The 18,322-nt window shown below is 49.3% G+C and overlaps 1 protein-coding gene across 2 annotated transcripts; it reads left to right on the forward strand.

Annotated features, from left to right (window-relative positions):
* Window positions 1-11,269: 11,269 nt before the first annotated feature.
* On the forward strand, window positions 11,270-17,774 carry LOC120849574 (myb/SANT-like DNA-binding domain-containing protein 1). 2 transcript variants are annotated; one of them, XM_040221809.3, is made up of 3 exons: window positions 11,270-11,557; window positions 12,236-12,374; window positions 17,446-17,774. In XM_040221809.3, the coding sequence occupies exons 1-3, from the start codon at window positions 11,301-11,303 to the stop codon at window positions 17,722-17,724; spliced, it is 675 nt and encodes a 224-aa protein (XP_040077743.1). In that variant the 5' UTR covers window positions 11,270-11,300; the 3' UTR covers window positions 17,725-17,774. The 2 variants fall into 2 exon arrangements, with proteins under 2 accessions (XP_040077743.1, XP_042146954.1); XM_042291020.1 differs by having other exon boundaries at window positions 12,305-12,374.
* Window positions 17,775-18,322: the final 548 nt, after the last annotated feature.

The following is an 18,322-nucleotide window of genomic DNA, read 5'->3' on the forward strand; positions in this document are numbered from 1 at the left end:
TCAAGAAGCTGCTTCACTTTCTGGAAAAGCTATGAGCTTTTCTGCTCCACTTGTGTAGTCAGATGTAGAGCGTGACTTATTCTAAATACATTAAAAGATTCCTGCGCGTACACCGCATATCATGCAAAGGCTCGTTCACAGCGACATACAGGGCATGTCCAGTGCATGACGAGACTTAAAACATGGTTGTCTCGAAGACCTGAACATTGTATTAACAGTGAGCATGACGTTTCACATAGCCATTGCTCTTGCACATATCATATGTTAGGGTGAAACCACTTTAGCAATCTATCGATCTATCGTAATTCCTAAGCCTTGCGGTAGAAGTAAACACGGAGGTGTTAAGCGATGTATTACGGACACACACAATATTGGAAACATAAATTAATATTGGGCAATAATTAAAACAGGTACTGCCAATGGTGTTCTCATCTGACGCAAGACACAAACAAAAGCAGGGGGATGGCTCCCAATTAGGAGTGAATTTTAGAGTGTGGTGTGTGTTGTATTTCAATTTTTCTCAATTAAGTTTACACGCTACATAGATGGCACCACCAACTGCCACAGGGATCTACTGTTGCCAGGTGGCACCACTAGCCACCATTGGGCCCAAGCCTTCAAACTAATGGCCCCAGGGTGCTTGACCCCCCATGTTTTTTACCGTTACATAAACAGTATGTGTTCAGAAGTTGACCCCGCCTGACGTCTCTTTCCTTCCATGGCTCTTGCGCCCCCGGCCCAGCCGGTCACCATCTCGTCATGTAAGACCCTCATCTTTTCCGCAGGCCCGCGTGGGCTCTGCTCTTCATTTTCACGGGTGGCCGTCATTTGCTACATTTATGGCAAACAAGCATGCGATTATTTTTTCGCATCTCGTAACCTGCTGCCATTTAGGCCAGTTACGTTTTGCAGCCGGTGCTGCTTTGAGTCCCTCGGCGGGAGCCTGTCTTTTAGTTTCTTTTTTTGTATAACGATGACCCATCGCAGTGTTTTTCTTTTTGTACGAGCCATACTCCGAGTCTAGACGGGACATGTATTTTTTTTAAAGAAAGGGCGCCTTTGTTTGTTGCGTCCAAGATGGCGGCTGCGCAGGGTCGCGTTCCTGCCGACTTCCTCCGTACACCCGATAATACCGTGGCTCACATGGAAGCGCGGCTTCCTGAACTACCTAGAGGCGACCGACTACGAAAATTTTCCGCCGAAACGGAAGAGGGCGATCTTGTTATCCATCTTAGGAGAGGAAGGAAATCGCGTAGTTGATGCATTGGACTTGGCGGGTCTAGCCGTTAACGCGGCACAGGACGAGTTTCACGTTCTGTTGTCCACTCTGGACACCCACTTCGCTTCCACTCAAAAAGTCGTAGTTGAGTGTAGAGAGTTCGTCACGAGGGTACAGGGTCCACGTGAGACCGTCCTCGGGTATCTTGAGGCGCTCAAATGCCTAGCTTTCTTCTGCGGTTACGGCGAGGCTTTGGAAAGCCGCGTCGCGGAGATGTTCATTTCGGGGACCCGCAACACGGAAGTGCAAGATCGTCTAATCAGAGACCGGCAGAGCTAAGGCTCCTAGCCTCGAGCGTGCTGTCCAGCTAGCGCAGCAGTTCGTGCGGACATCTCGTAATTGCGATCTCTTCAGACGCTTGTCGTTAGACTCGACTCCGAACGCGCCGCACGTGGTACAGAGCACTCAAGATGGCCGCCATCGCAACCGCGATGATCAACATGGCGGGCAGCCACCCCGCCGCGGGTCTTTTCCAAGATGCAAACGACCTCCCCTTTCTTAGTTGACATGCAAGCCCTCTCGCTCTTCTCCGCCGAGACACGAGCCTCCCCCTCTTTCGTCAAGACGCGATCGCCCCTTCCCTCCTTCCCCGCCGCGTCTGAACCACCGAGAACCGTGAGCTCCCTCTCGCCCGTTGGCCAGTTCGTACCCATGTGACCCTCCCCCGGCGCATGTCCTCTCCTTCGAGAGGGAGGATAATTTTTCTATTGTAGAAGAAGCCACCCGAGGGAACAATGTCCGGCATCCGGAGCTACGTGCTTCTCATGTGGCCATGTGGGACATTTCGCCAACGTGTGCCGAAGCCGTTCAAGAGGCGACCACGATCAACGTCAAGTGGCCCTTCGTGCCGGGCAGCGGGCCTCCGTCCGCAACTACTACCAGCGTCAGCAAGCAGAGCCTGGTCCAACAAGGACCCCCTTCCAAGGCGTCGTCACGCTCTCAGATGACGACGACGAGCTGCGACCCAGCGTCTAAACGGTGGGGTCGCCCGGAGCAACGACCCGGTTCTCAGCACCGAAGCTTCACGGCCGATGTGGAGGTGAACGTTTCCCTCTCTCCATACTCATTGATACCGATGCTGAAGTTTCCCTTCTGTCGGATGCGAGTTTTAACCGCATCATCTGTCGGATGCGAGTTTTAACCGCATCAATCGGAGTGGCCGCATCAAGTTATCAAAGCTGCCGCACACCTTGGTGCACTACATGAAGGGTTCGATTCCAGTCTTGGGCTGCTTCCACGCAAAAGTCGTGTTCCAACGATCGCTTCGCGACGATCCTGTTCAACTACAACTTCCTGATGGAGTACCGCAAGGGCACTGACAACACCGTCGCCGATGCACTGTCCTCTCTGCCTGCCAAGGACACCGAAAATGGCCCAAAGTTTCCAGAAGAAGTGGTCTCAATTGTCTGCGCCTCGCTGAACCAGCGCGACTTCCAAGGCAACACAGCTTGGGGCCCCCATTCTGCCGCAAGTCATGCAGTACATCTCGTCGACGTGGCCTGCTGAAGACAAGCTGCCTCCAGGGTTCAAGCCCTGCTTCGCAGTCCAAGAACAGCTGTCGCAGGAGGATGGGTTGCTGTTATAAGCAGAAAAGATTGTCATGCCTATCAGTCTGTGTAACCAGGTCATCGAGATAGTGCACAAAACACATCAAGGGATCACAAGAACTGCAGGCCTCATCAAAGAAATCTACTGGTGGCCTCAAGTATCTCTACAGATCAAACAATATGTACAACACTGCACCATCTGCCAGTCTAAGGACAAACCTGCAAAGACATACCGAGCACCTCTACAGCCAGTCGATTTCTTTGAAGAGAATGCTCCGTCACCTGAGCAGAACCTGTCTCCTGGGACGTCGGCAGACAACAGCTGGTCAGACGCCTGCTGGTCATCCAGCTGCACAGAGACTGCTAGTGAAGGTGCAACTTCTAGCACCTCCTTTGACGGTGCACCAGTGCCAGTGCCGTTCCCTGTTGGAGTGCCGCCGGCAACACTCAGTGAGCCGACATCCAGGTTGGATCCTCCAGAGACCCAGACCCAGGGTCCAGACACATCTACTCCCCGGTAAGAGAGTCGCCCGCGTTGAACCCAGCGACTGCCAGGACGATTTAAAGACTATGTGGTCACAATAAAGGAACTCTTAGGTTAATTTCGACAAGTGTATAGACAAAACAATAGACACTACTCATAGCCAACCTCAGTGAATTTTTTTTTTGGGTGACAACTGCATTTCAGAAGACATGACTATCTTCAGTGTTTTACATGTCAACAAGCATGTTCACATGCTTCTATGTGAAGTGTTTGGTTTTTCTTTCTCGCAACATGCAGTAAGAAGTGTTAACTGGCTACACGCCCAGTGTTCTGCCCAATTTCTTTTGTCCAATTATTGTTTTATTCTGCCTTTAGAGCTCTGGCCTTATGAAATGTCATGTGTGTTAAACGACATTTCTTGTCGCTTAGGCGACACTGTCGCAAGTGTTAGCTCATTCTTTGCATCTTCTAAATATGTTTTCATATAATACCCTTAACTGATGCTGTCTATTTAGTCTAGTCTTTCCTCTTCTCTGTGCAACGTTTTTGTCTTTAAAAAGAACACACCTTGCTGTTTTTGTATAAGGAAAGGTGTGCATTTTTTTTCTAAAAAAGGAAAGAATATGGGTTTAATTTTTTTTTAAGGAAAGGAAAGATGTTCTATTTTAATTTTTCTTCAATTAAGTTTTCACGATACATAGATGGCACCATTAACTGCCACAGGGATCTACTGTAGCCAGGTAGCACCACTAGCCACCATTGAGTCCAAGCCTTCAGACTAATGGCCCGGGGCGCTTGACCCCCATGTTGTTTACTGTAACATAAACAGTACGTGTTTAGAAGTTCACCCTGCCTGATATCTCTTTCCTTCCATGGCTCCCATGCCCCCCGGCCCGCCGGTCACCACCTCGTCATGCAAGACCCTCATCTTTTCCGCAGGCCCGCATGGGCTCTGCTCTACTTTATTTTCACGGGTGGCCGTCATTTACCAGTGTGCCACTCGCCCTTCTGGACCACAACGTAAGTCTCTTGTTGTCGCACTCAGTGCCATCACGGTACCCCTCTTGTGTGACCCCAAATAACCAAAACCACCTGCAGTTATCAAAGCGTCTTCTCTGCCTCCTCTTTCTTTGCAAGACATCATCACACTAAAGCACCGCGGAACCAGCGAATGGGCACCCAGCGTCCGCTAAGGCTCTAATTGAACACGAGAGCCGAACACTGACGCAGCATTTGGGTCTCATCTGTTGCTGCACTCAGTCATGGTGTGGCAATGCCGAAATTCGGGGGAACAGGTTCGCAGCTTCGTTAATGTCGGATGTGCCTCCACTGCAAAGTCGCGCCACACAAGCTCTACTTTAGCTTAGGCAGACCTAATTTTTGTAATGAGGCATGCTTTCGCTTAATAAATATTTTTTTAATGCTTGGTCTTGTCCCACAACTCCTTGCAGGCTTCGACCAACCAAAATATCTAACTTTTTGCAGCTACATGTGCCATTTATTATTATTATTATTACCATTTGTGGTGTTGACTCTACTCGTCTTGAAACGCACGACAGTGCAGTAGAGTCCTATTTTTTATACCTTACCGGCACATTGTTATCTCTCTCCTCGGATTCCGGTGATGGCACCGAACCAGTTGCTGGAACCAGTGGCATGCCATCGCGGCCTCCTGATGCACCTCCCACGCTGTGGGATGCACACAATATGTTCCAGCTCCTGGATCTTGTTAGCCCAGTCGAAGTAGAACAACAATCAGAGCTCGGCGCATACCTGAATACCGGGTACACCAACGATGGAATCCTAGCGTTTTGCAAAAAAAATGAAAGCATGCAATTACCCTAAGCTGGCACAGCTGGCAGTGATCTGCATGGGTGTTCCCATCCTCTGGAGCTGTGGAGAGATTGTTCTTCATGTCTGGCGGGCTCCAAAGAGCGTGCTGAGCATCCCACGCACAGTGAAATAAATTATCAAGGAGGGAGAACATGTTAGGGGCAAAACAATATTAGACCACAAGAGGTACGACTAATTTACGCGACAGGCTGTGTCTCTAGATACGCGAATAACCTTCCATGCTAAGATACAATAAAAGAAAATATGGGGTTTGTTTTCTAACTCCAATGATAGTTCACCCCTATCTTCAGAGTAGAAAGCCTGTCAGAAATATGACCACAATTGTATCTTCATAGACAAATTATGCATACGATTTAAAATAAAATTTGCACAACACCCCCAGCCTCTTCATAGAGTGGTAGCCAGCCGGTGACGTGCCATCACTCAACCTCATGACCAAGAGTGAAGTGCTGAAGAAGGCCCGCCATTGTGAGAACACGCCATCCTGGGGTGATAGGTTCACCTGGCACCACTGATTGGCCGTCGACCCCAGATGTCGTTTCCTCATGGCGGCAATTGACATCTGCCACCAGTAGAGGACCTTTCCAGACCCGTTGCAGAAGTTTCACACAATACTTGTCTCCACAAAGGGAAACCGAAGTGACTTCGCCCTTCAGTGTTCGCTCTCACTCTTGCAAATGACCGGCGGCAAGCTCCACTCAAGGGTGCTGGCAGACCGTCCAGACCTATTGTTCGAACACAAGATCTTGAGCAGGGTGCAAAAGGGTTTCGATCTTCATGATGAGATGCCAGATTGTTGAATATTGCAAAGGAGCCTAGATGAGACATGCACAATGGGTAAGGATTCCTGTGTGTCCTTTCTGGACTTCAGCAATGCATTTAGCTGCATCCCCCACAATGCCATTCTGGAAGCAGTGCACAGAGGGCCGGCGACACCTTCAAATAGCTGGTCAAGGACTTGTACCATGACAGCAGCAGAAGCAGTGTTCTCGCTAACGACGACTGTACAGAGCTCACCCCCTTAGCTGGGGCATCGGACAGGGTTGTCTGCTCGATGGCCTGCTCTCTACACTAAGTTCAGCGTTTCTAGTTTTTTTTATTTTATAGCATGTAGAATTTCTAACAGCCAGCCAGCAATTGCAGAGCCAATTTTTAGAGAAAAAACCTAAACTATTTATACTTTTTTTACATATTAAAATACCTATTTTACGGTAAATGCATCAAGCTGAAGCCATTCATTAACTTCGCAGTCAAGATAGTTGCACTGGAATTAATCCTCCACACACATTTAAGTGATGGTCCAATCACGGAACAGCCGACACAAGAGTCGGTTTTTGTGCCGTCAGTATAAAAGCTGGTGTGGCCTTTATATGTATTTTGTAGCTGAAAGAATTCCTGCTTTAAGACTTCTGGCGGTGTATTTCCCTTAGTGTACTCAGTGAGTGACAAGTCTGTGATGAGCAAACTGCTCCCATGGTGCCACTGTTCCCGAAAGCTAAGCAACAGGTGGGTTCATCTGAAGGCTAGCTGAAACAGCCGCGGTTTTGTTCCGCAAAGAAAAGGGAAGCTTAACAGCGGGCTTACTTTGGAAGGTTCGTTCAAAACGTGTTCTCTCAACTAGTTCCCGACACGGATGTTGTACTACAGACCGTATCCTAAGGGAATACATTAGACCTAGGACATCTCGCCTTTTCTCTAGACATTTCATTAGCTTCAGCGTAGAGGCTCAGCACAGGGGATGTACGGAACGCACCGGTGGCAAGTCGGATCCCTGCGTGATGGATTGAACCCAACATATTCAGTGTTGATGCACTTGCTGATCCATACACCAAGCACCCATAATCTAGGCGTGACCGCACAATCGACCTATAGATTCTTAGAAGGCACAGTCAATCGGAACCCCAAGTCATGTGGTAGAGAACTCTCAGGATATTAAGAGATTTATGGCATTTTTGTTTTAGCGTTTTGATATGCTGGCTAAAAAAGAGCTTGGAGTCGAATATAAGCCCTAGAAACTTATACTTTGTTTTTATCTAAACTGGTGCACTGTATATGGTCAACGAAGGCGTCGGCATCACACCACGTTTTCGTGAAAAACAAACACAAGCAGTCTTCTCCGTGGAGAACTGAAATCCGTTATTGTCAGCCCACCTTGTCACATTATTAATAGTCAGTTGAACACGCCTTCGCAGATTGAAAGGTTACATGAGGAAACCATTGTGACGACCCCTGTAGGGGAGGCCCAGACGCGCTGTGGGGGGCTCATGCTGAGGTGAGGAGAAACGCGGCGAAAACGATATCTCCGATTACAGTTTAATAATAGTGCTGGAAGTAGGTGCTGGTGCCGCCTGCAGGTCACCGAGTGTCGAAGAGTTCTGAAGGTAGTGTCCCGGGCTCTCCGTCACTGGCGGTGCCTGGGCGAGGTTGCCGAGGGGCTCACTGGGCTCAGGAGCTGGGAGTGTTGGCACCAGCGGGTGGCCTTGCCCTGGGTGCGGTCTGGGCTTCTCAGGGTTCGGAGGTCTCGGGAGCTTGGGGCGCCGACGCCGGTCTTCACCTCGTACACTCTTTTTGCCGCGCTCTCTGCAGCGCGCTTCCTGGCACCTTTCCCCCACGCGTCTCCCTGCTGCAACTGCTCTTCCCCCGATGCCTCCAACATCCTCCCAAAGACCGGTTTCTCCAGTCTCCTTCTCTTCCTTCGTCTCCTCCGATCCTTCGACCAGTTTTTCCCTCTCTCCCCTGGGCCGTCACCGGAGGTGGCCTTCCCGCATCCCGTGTTTCGCATATTGCCACCACAAACGTCAGAACCGCCCCACTTCAAAAGAATTTCCTAAAAAAAAAATTCTGGACTTCAGCACCCAAAATATTTTCCGAAAAGAATCGCACGCCCACACACACAAGACGCATCAATGATACATGAGTGGCAGTACAAGCCACGCCAGCATTGCTAAGATTTACAGGTTAACCCTGGATATTATCATGCAATAGCAGGCGCTCCCAGACGGTGGTAACTCACGACCAATGAGGGGAAACAAGAAATGCAAAAAGTCAACCCTGACACATCAGAAATGGCCATTATCCACTCTAGAATTTGCTCGCTGCTGGTGATGTCTGCACTCAACGGTCTATTCTCGGCTCCTGAGCGAATACCCGTGCCGCACAACCGGCGTCGGCCCGTCTGGTGCACCCGAAAGGGGGCCGATACGTGTCCCCATGGTGGTGCTACCCGGTGAAGCCCCTGGAGGTATCTGTGCGAGGTTTGGCGTCTGTTGGCCCTCCAACATGATATGAGGAATGCCTGCATGCCGGCTACCTCCTACCCCTTGCATTGTTTCAGCGTCAAGACAGAAAAAGTGGGCCGGCTTCAGTCTATTTACATGAACTATCTTCTAACGCCCGTGGATCTGCCGGATCCTACAGGTGATGTTAGAAAGCTTCTCTACTATGCGAAAGGGTCCACACCACTTGGGCGTGAACTTCCGAGCTGTTCCTTGTTTGTACACTTCCACCTGCAGATAGACGGGGTCACCTACTTTAACTGAGGGTTTACGCTAACTTTGTCATGGCGTGTTTTTCTTGCCGCTGCCGCCTGAACGAGCGCATCCGACGCCATTCGGTGCGACAGACAGGCGCTGTACGAGCTCGGCTATGTGATTGTCGAGAGTACCGTAGTTTGTCGTGGGCTCCATGCAGGCCAGGCTGGGTACCACCGCATCTCTTCCGTAGAGCAGGAAGAAAGGCGACTCCCTCGTCCCCTCATGGACTGCGGTGTTGTAGGCGAACAGTGCAAATGGAAGCCATTGGTCCCAATCGCGCTGGTCCTGTGCCACGAAGTGCCCGAGCGTTTTGATGACGGTTTCATTGAGTCTTTCTACAGCCCCGTTACATTCTGGGTGATATGCGGTCATCTGCAACTTTGCGATCCCCAGTGAGCCGTGACATGAAGTTCACACCCTGGTCACTCAAGAGTTGTTTGGGCACGCCGTGACGCAGCACAACACTCTCAACGAACATTCCAGCGACTGTCTCCGCTTTTCGATCAGGCATCGGGAATGCCTCCGCAAACTGTGTCAGGTGGTCCACAAAGACGAGAATGTACTTATTACCGGCCATGGAGACAGGCATCGGGCCAACAATGTCCATCGCGGTGCGTTCAAACGGATTGGTGAGTTGCCCAAACTCCTGGTAGGGAGCCAGTCTCCGGCTTTTTGACATCTCCCACAAACTGCACGACCGGCAAGCCCTGCAGCAGTCCACAATGTCCCGTCTCATGCCCCGCCAAAAGTAGTGTGTCGCTACTCTTTGCCTCGTTTTCTTGGCGCCGGGGTGACCAGCACAAGGAGTGTGTTTGGGCACTGTCCCCCCATTGGATCGATCACTCTGTTAATTCATTGCTCAGCTGCGAGGTGACTGTCGCATCTAGAAAGTCACAAAGTAAAACAAACACCTTCAAACATTGCAGACCACATAAAAGAAAACTGCAATTCAGCACAATAGCTGCTTTGGGCTTAGTCCCCCAGTGGACTACGCCTTTGTTGCCTTTTTGTACTGATGAGGTCTTGTCATCAGGATCACTTGGTAGGTAGCTCACCCTTTACCGCCCGCCGGTAGAGGAAACAGACCCTGAAAAGGGCAGTTTTAGTACTGGCGGTACGCAGAGGCAGCGTCTTTGATGGCCAAGCAAACTCTGGTGTCTGGGACAAAGAGACCGCGGGGGGTGGCAATGAATCTGGCGCACTCGTTGCTCCTCTGAGCAGTAGGTGGACTGCATGGCAGCTCCGGCAAACCCCTCCACGACTCTTTTGCTCGTGGTGGGAGAGCTTCTTGAACTACGGGTTTAAGACCAGAGAAACCTCCAGTTAGTAGAAGAGGTACGCGCACATCATCAACTTTGAGTAATCCTGGTCCTAGGCTGGTATAAGGCTTGGGAAGCCTGCACACATCAGGCAGCGGGGTTAGTTGGGCACGGCGCTGGTCATCGTCATGTAGGAGACTGGGCCCAAGGTCATCAAGCTGGCAAAGTCCATAGCCACGCTGGGGAAGACAGCCACCATCCGGTGGAAGGTGGCCACTAAGGGCTCTCCGGTGGTGCTGATTGATTGATTTTGGGTTTTAATGGCGCAGCATCGGTGGTGCTGACGATCCCGTAGGTGTCAATTAGCATGTTGACTGCCTTCAGGCCCTCAGCTGAGAGACCCTTGTGGATCTTCTCCACCTTTGAGGGGAGGCGCACGAGAAAAGGTGCCAGGAAGCACACTGCAGAGCGCGCGGGAAAAAGAGTGCACAAGACAAAGACCGGTGTCAGCGCCCCAAGCTCCCGAGCCCTCCGAACCCCAAACCACACCCAGGGCAAGGCCACCCGCTGGCACCAACGATCCCAGCTCCCGAGCCCAGTGAGCCCCGCAGCAACATCGCCCAGGCACCGCCAGGGAGGGATAGCCCGGGACACTACCTCCAGAACTCCTAGATGCTCGGTGAGCTGCAGGCGGCACCAGCACCTACTTCCAGCACTATTATTAAACTGTAATCGGAGATATTGTTTTTGCCTCGTTTCTCCCCACCTCACAGTGGGCCCACCACAGCACGTCTGGGCCTCCCCTACGGGGGTCGTCACAAGTGGTGGCAGTGGTGGGATCCACTAATTTAAATCGCTGAGGCGTTGGTGAGACTTTTCTGCCCGCACCCGAGAGAAGAGGCGAGACAATGACTCATACCCCATTCACACGTGCGGTATAAAGGTACCTTTAGCATAGGTCCCTATTCTAAAGGGAGATGGAGTTCGTAATCACACGGCGCACAAAGGTCCCTTTCGCTAAAGGAGCCTTAAGAATAAACGGAGCTCGCAGACCTCCCTTTACAGCTACAGGGAGTAGCCTCGGACCCAGGAACTCCAATAAAAAAAGTCTAGCATATACGCTTCTGCTTCGTTTATGGCACTTCAATAAAAGAATATTTGCAAGGCAAAAATTATAAAGTAAACGTGAGCACAAACCTGATGAAAGATGGTAGTACCAAATTTATACTCGCGATAGCGGGCAGCAGCGGTGGCACGAACGCAATGGCGGCTGTACCCGCTTTTCGTGCTCCGAGTAGCGACGAGTAGTCGTCCGCTTCGCCTGCCCAGAGCATTTTTGTGACCATGATTTCGCCTGGTGGACCAGTGAACTTGGGTGCAAGCACTAGCGGCACCAGTGGGAAAGGCCCTCGAGTTCACTGGTCCGAGGCGGAAACATGGTCACTAATCCGACTCTGGGAGGACAACATCGGCGAACTCCGGCGTCAAAGGAGGAACGCCGGAGTTTACGAGACCATACGCCTCGGTCTGGAGAGGCTGTCCATCGACAAGACACGGAAACAAGTGAGCGATAAGATCGACAACCTCAACCAGACATACAGGTAAGCCAGTTTTGAGGTTGCTGCTCACCTGTGCCCTCTCGCCGACTCTCGGAGCCCGCTCGCCGAGCTTAAACTTGACGAAATGCGGTATTTGATGTCGCTGCGACAAATAGTAAGTAAATTAATCGTTTTGATCAGCACGACCTAATTTAGCGGTAATGTTCGAGTGTGTCGCCTCAGTGTCGACGAGGCAAAATGCTGACCTATGGGTCCCCAGTGGTGGGTTAAAATCTCGGCCGAGGTGTCAACCTTTGGACGCGGAAGGCTCTTGCCTTCACCTCAACAGATCCCCAGCTTTTAGTCCTGCTCTTGGATGTATCATATGTCCTTCGTGGGTTTGGCACGCAGGCCCTGAGAAATAACGTTTTTTTACTATTTCCATTGACAATCCCTGAAACAGAACACACACACACACAAAAAAGGCAATTCACAGAACGTGACAAGGGCTCTTGGTTCACCTGTTCCAATTCTAGTTGCAGCCAAAATACATTGCCAACCCCCTTGGTTAAGACTGAATTTTCCACAAAATATTTCGGTCCACGTTTGTGTATGGCTGGATTCACAGTGGAAAAAAGGAAATGCAGGTGAAACATTGTACCCAGGTGACAGCAAGCCCCATTCAAATGCTTAATACGTAGGAACACTTTTTATATATATATATATATTTCTTGTTTACAGGACGAAGAAAAAAAACCAGACAACTGGATCTGGGAAGGTGACCTGGCCCTACTTTTATGATCTGCATAGATTCCTTGGGGGCCTGCCGGTGAACGACCCAAGCTTAGTGGACGACTCACTACCTGGAGATGCTTTGCAGGTATTGCAGTGATCTCATATGCTTTAAAAAAAAATGGCTCACAATTTTTTTACCCGTTTTGGTTTCAGGTGGGCTCTCTGTTGAATATTAAGGGCCCAAGAAAAGATTTTCTCTTTCATTAAATAATACTAAGAAATAATGACGTTCATAACGTGCATTAATTTCTTCCTACATGCAAAAAAATACACGAGCAGCCTTCGCCTATTCAACTCGCAGCCAGAATAAGTGACTACATGACCTGGCTGGCGTTTATATGCCGCCAATGTTTATCATAGCCACGCACTGGGGTTGGCAAAGCACAGGGCATGTGCTGAGCTCCAGACGTTGTTAGAGTTTGACTGCTTTCATCATTCTTGGATTGAAAACGAGTCGCTGCCCAGTGCTTGCTGAGGCTTTCATTGTTACAAGCTTAGGTTGAGTTGTCTCCAATCGTCATCACGAGGTGCACCCCGAGGGTACATCCAAATTGTGGTTCCCACGACACATCGTCAAGCTTTTCAAAGCAGACTGAAAAAATTGTCCGCTTTTATTCTTGGAATTGCTACATAACAACACAATTTCAGGAGTCATGACTTGTCATTCGAGTATCCTTAGGTCATGCTAGGGACAGTATAATAATAATAATAATCCTTTATTTGTATAATGCCCCAGAACAACCTATTGGTTACAGTGTGGTGGCACATAAAAAGTTTAAAAAGAGAAAAAAAAAAGAACACCTAAAACAGTACACAATCTCAAGCCCCCCCCCCCCCCCCCCCCCGACATATGCTCTCGAAATTAAAACATTTCACAATCATAAACCAAAAATATGCATATCAAGTAGTCGTTAGAACGCAGCAAAATTTAAAAATATGTCTACATGAGTCGGAAAGTCATTTAAACAAATTTGCATTCTAGCCAAAGGGGACGGTCTCGTTTGGATAGATCTATAAAACACGCTTGAGTTTCTAACGACTCCGGCCGGTACATGAAAGTTCAAAGACGATACAAGATTGCTATCAATTTGGCCGTGAACCACTTCGTATAAAAATATAATGTCACGAGCAATCCTTCTTTTTGAAAGGTTCTGGAGTGAAAGTTCTTTAAGGCGAGACGCGGGTCTTAAAATGGTAAAAAATCGCGAAATTTGGGGCTTTTCAAAAATCACATGTTTGGATAGAATATAGTCTGAAGTACCTGCCTGCAAAGTTTCAATGTCCTATTCGACGTCTAAGTATAAAAAAAACGATAAATATGATGCCTCCGCGACGCTCAAATCGCGAATCCAACGCAAAAAAATAGTCAAACTGCGCGCCCGCGTCGCTTCACGACCGATTGTTGGATCGCGGCCATCTTGGTCTTGTTGGGGAGCTGGTTCTCTTCCCTACGTCCTCATCCCACTCACTATCGCGACAACCTTGGAAAGCGTCCGCATTCCGCGGGTTTTCACGACCGGAATAACGATTGCTCATTGGCCCGCGCGCGTACGTCACGGGTACGTCGTGCCGCGCGCGCCTGTCATAGGCCAAGACGCGCCCCTTTCCACTTTTGCTCCTTTCCTCCTCTTGGCGCGCGCGCCTCCAGCAGCGCAAGGGGAGCGTGGAGAAGCGTCGTCTGCTTCGTTTTGGCCCGTCGCTTTGTTCGTTCCGTGGCTGAGTGCACGTTGTTTCGAAATCGTTTACGTTCGCGCGTTCGCGTCGGACATCGTTGGTTTCTCGCTACGAAGTTGCGGGAGTTTTATTTCGAGCGATCGAGATGCCGGGGGACTCTCGATTGAAAGAGAGTACGCGGCGGACGTTCGGGAGGAAGACGCGACGTGCGTGGAACAAGCGGAAGACATCACCTGCAAGTGCGCCGCTACGATCTGCGCCACTGCCGAACGCATTGGATCTGCCGGGACCATCGGCTAGCCTTCCCGTTGACGATGCTGCGGCCTCAAGCTCTGGTCCGGATGGCTCAAGTTTTGCCGGCACCACTCGCGTCGACTCTACCTACTACTCTACGGCCGAGCAAGCGCAGCGCGCCGAGCGATCGGAGCAAAGCAAGCGCGTTTTATCGGAGAAGTCGGCGACCCAGCGGAAGTTCGATCTGCTTGAAGTCAACGGATCATGCCGAACAAGCGATGCCGGGACCCAGTTTGTCATCGTCGACATGAAAGTCCTCAACGACCTCTTCGCGCACGCGAGGTGTGGAAGCTGCGGTGTGGGATCTCTCACGCTCAGCAAGGCCGCGGACAAGGAGTACGGCTTGGCCGTCAAGCTTGTGCTCGTCTGCAGCACTTGCGACTTCCAGAAGAAGCAGTTCTCCTCTCCCAGGGTTGCTGGAACAGCAAAGATCACTCCCTTTGAAGTGAACATGAGGGCCATGAAGGGGATCCAATCCATTGGCAAAGGAGTGACAGCCTTGGCAGACTTCTGTGCCTCCATGAACATTTCCCATCGGGGCCTGCACCACAAGACGTACCAGGGACACCTGAAAACGCTTGTGCGGGCATGTGAGAATGCAGCAACCGACAGTGAAGCCGCCAGTGTTGCTGTCGTCAAGGGGCTCTACACAGGCTTTATGAACCCCATTGGCAACATCGATGTCATCTTCGACGGATCATGGATGACCCGAGGACGCAGCTCCCACATTGGTGTAGGCTGCATTGTGGAGTTGTACTCTGGCCTCGTCATCGACCATGTCGTGTACTCCAACTTCTGCCTTGGATGTGCCTTGGGACCGGAGCCCGAGGACGATGGCTACAGCGACTGGTATGCAACCCACGACTGCCAGAGGAACATTGACTGCAATGCTGGCCGTATGGAAGTGGAGGCTGCGCTCACAATGTTCCAGAGGTCTCTGACCAAGCATGGTCTCCGCTACACCACCGTCCTTTCGGATGGGGACAGCCGGACATTCCATGCCTTGTCTGAAGCGAAGGTTTACGGCTTCATCAAGATAGAGAAGAAGGACTGCGTGAACCACGTCCACAAGCGGATGGGAGCTGCCCTGCGCAACGTTGTTGAGAAGAAGGCACAAGGCGAGTCACTTGGTGGGAGAGGAAAGCTGACACAGGAAAAGATCAAGAAGATCACTAACTATTACGGCTATGCTCTCAGGAGCAACAGCCATGACGTTCCAGGGATGAAGAGGGCGGTGGAAGCCACACTCCTGCACATGACCTCCACAGACGGCGCCCCAGACCACAGCAAGTGCCCCGAGGGAGCGGAGTCCTGGTGCAAGTACAACAGGGCCTTGGCAAACAGTGAGCCTCCGCCGCCGCACAAGAATCCTCTTCCGGATTGTGTTCGGGCTGCACTGGAGCCAGTGTTTGAAAGGCTCAGCAATGAAGACCTGTTGGCACGGTGTAGTGAGGGAAAGACGCAGAATGCCAGTGAGAGCCTGCATTCGGTGATCTGGACGCAGACTTCAAAGAATGCGAATGCCTCCCTGGACAGCGTGAAGAGGGCTGCGGCTGAAGCTGTTGCTGTCTACAACCAGGGAAGGAGAGCGACCAACGAGTCCATTGCTGCAGGCCTGGGCTACGCCACCGGTGACTGCCTTGTCCGCCGAAGCATCGAAAAGGACAGTCTCCGTTTACGTAAAGCAAACGCGGTGCACCAGAGCAGCAGTAGCGTGAAGGAAAGATTCTCCAAGCGACACCAGGCAGGAGCATCACGAGATTACAGCCCAGGACAGCTGTAATGGCTTTTTCCAGTGCCATGTGGAACAAAGGCCCTTTTCAGGGCCAAACAAAATTACGTTTGGAGCTTGAAACTCTTGCTCGCCTCTCCCGTTGTCCAAAGTTGTCGGCTCATCACTTTAGAAGCAATTTTATCCTATATCAGTAATTCTTCACCATTTTTGCAATCTTCTCAAAAACAAATTATTGCAATTTTTAAAATTATTTGTTCAGAATGCACTACACTACATCTTGATAACTATTATTGCATAAGGGTTTTCACATAATTTATTGTAGTCAGCGTCGAAACAGGAAAATGTGATTTTATCAACATTTCACTCGTTCTTTACTTCTTTCATATTTTTTTCCTAATGTTCCCATAAATGGATTACATCATCTTTTATGTCAAGTTGTTCATGAAGACTTACACTACACCTTGGTGGCAATTATTATTTATCATTGTTCACACAATTTTCTATGTTCAATGTCAAAACTTTAACTTTGATTTTCTCACCTTCATGTTTTTTGTCAACGTGCTTAGCCTTACGGGGGTTTTCATGAGGTTTTTATCGTAGCATTTTGAAACTTTTTATACCGTTTTATTCAGAAAGGACTGGACTGTGGAGTAAAGCTATTTTTTTGCAGTTTATAATGACAACGAAAATTTTATGATAAATAATGCGACCTCATTAGTGTCATAATTAGCATAATTAGTACATTTTTGTATTATAATGTAATTTTGTGAAAATATAAATAGCTTTATAATGCATGGCAGACCTTTAGCTATGCATCTACATCAATAAAAAAAAATATTTTTGTTCGAAATGGCCTTAACGACCCGTAAGAAATTAACCAAATTAGGCAACACTATTTTTTATAACTTGAAAACTAATTGAGATATTTCGAAACTGATTTCATATTTGAATTGGGGAAGAAGGAACACATATGCACAGTGATTTTCATTAGTATAGCTGCAAAAATAAAATAGTCCATTTTAGAACCAGTGTCTCGCCTTAAGAAGGTATTCATAATCAAAATAACATTTTCTATCAAAATATCTATCGTAAACAAGGCGTATAAATCGCTTCTGAACTCTTTCTATCCGTGCAGCGTCGGTCGTTGTTAGCGAATTCCACACTGAACTACAAAGCTCAAGTTTAACTCGTACAAGGGAACAAAACAATCGAACTACGCACATTACATTTGAAAAATCATGCGTCAAACGTGATATCATCCCCATTGTTCTAAAGGCAGAAGCAACAATTTGTGTAACATGATATGAAAAGGTAAGATTATTAAGGTAAGATTAGTATTCTTGCACAAAGTGAAAAACGTTCAAACCAAATATCGTTGCATAATCCTCTTTAAGTTATGCATGTATCTTTAGGTCATGGGCCCTTCTGATGAGCACTCATTGGTTTTTATCAGGAACCTGAAGACATCTCTCCTGAGGAGTCACAGGAGACGGTGGATCCTCCTGAAGAACTTGCAGTGGAACCACAACAGAAAAAAAAAAAAAAGTCTTCCTGCAAACAGGCAGACCTCGTCATGTTGGTCCTCGAGGAGCAGAGGGCGCAGAGACAAGAACTTCGAGAAGCGAGGGAAAGAACTCACAGGGACCGGCAGCGCCAGTTTGCGATCATGCAGGAATCGAATGACCTGCAGCGAGAGTTTCTCCAGTTCCTAAAATCGAAAGCTCAAAAGTAAAAAAGTAAATGCTAAGAAATAGCCTCCTTTGTATTTGAGTTTGGGTTCCAAGCATTGGCATGCAATGCTTGCTTTGATCGTTGTTCGGCCTTAAGGGGGGACGCGGGCTTTGAAAACCGGAAAATCGCGAAAAAGTCGATTTTTAGAAAACCTTACTTTTCGGTTCTATATGTCATAAACTACCTTCTCTGTAATTATCAGCACCAAATACAACGGGGAAATATTTAAAAACAATTATTTACGAGGCCTGAATAGCATCCAAGTGACGGTCAAACGTCAAAATCAACCCCAACTTCGCGCGCTCGCCATTTTCGACGCGTTGGGCCGACGGCCGCCATCTTAGTCTTGTTTTGAACGTGAATTCTTTCTCTTTTTTTTGCCAGCTCCCAAAATGGCGTCGGCTGCGTAGTCACGGCGTGGTCGCCGTTCTTCCATGTCGCAATCGCAAGAACGCGATTGGACAGAGCGCGCGCTCGAGGAGCGTGCGGGGGAACGCGCGACTGCTATTGGCTGGGACGCGATTTCTCCGCGCGCGGAGCGCTCTCCTTCTCCGTTTCTCCTGCTGTTGCCGCTTGCGTCGTCTGCTTTTGGTAGTGGT

The sequence above is a fragment of the Ixodes scapularis genome, unplaced genomic scaffold, assembly GCF_016920785.2.
Source record: "Ixodes scapularis isolate PalLabHiFi unplaced genomic scaffold, ASM1692078v2 PGA_scaffold1__304_contigs__length_218370807, whole genome shotgun sequence".
Taxonomy (NCBI): domain Eukaryota; kingdom Metazoa; phylum Arthropoda; class Arachnida; order Ixodida; family Ixodidae; genus Ixodes; species Ixodes scapularis.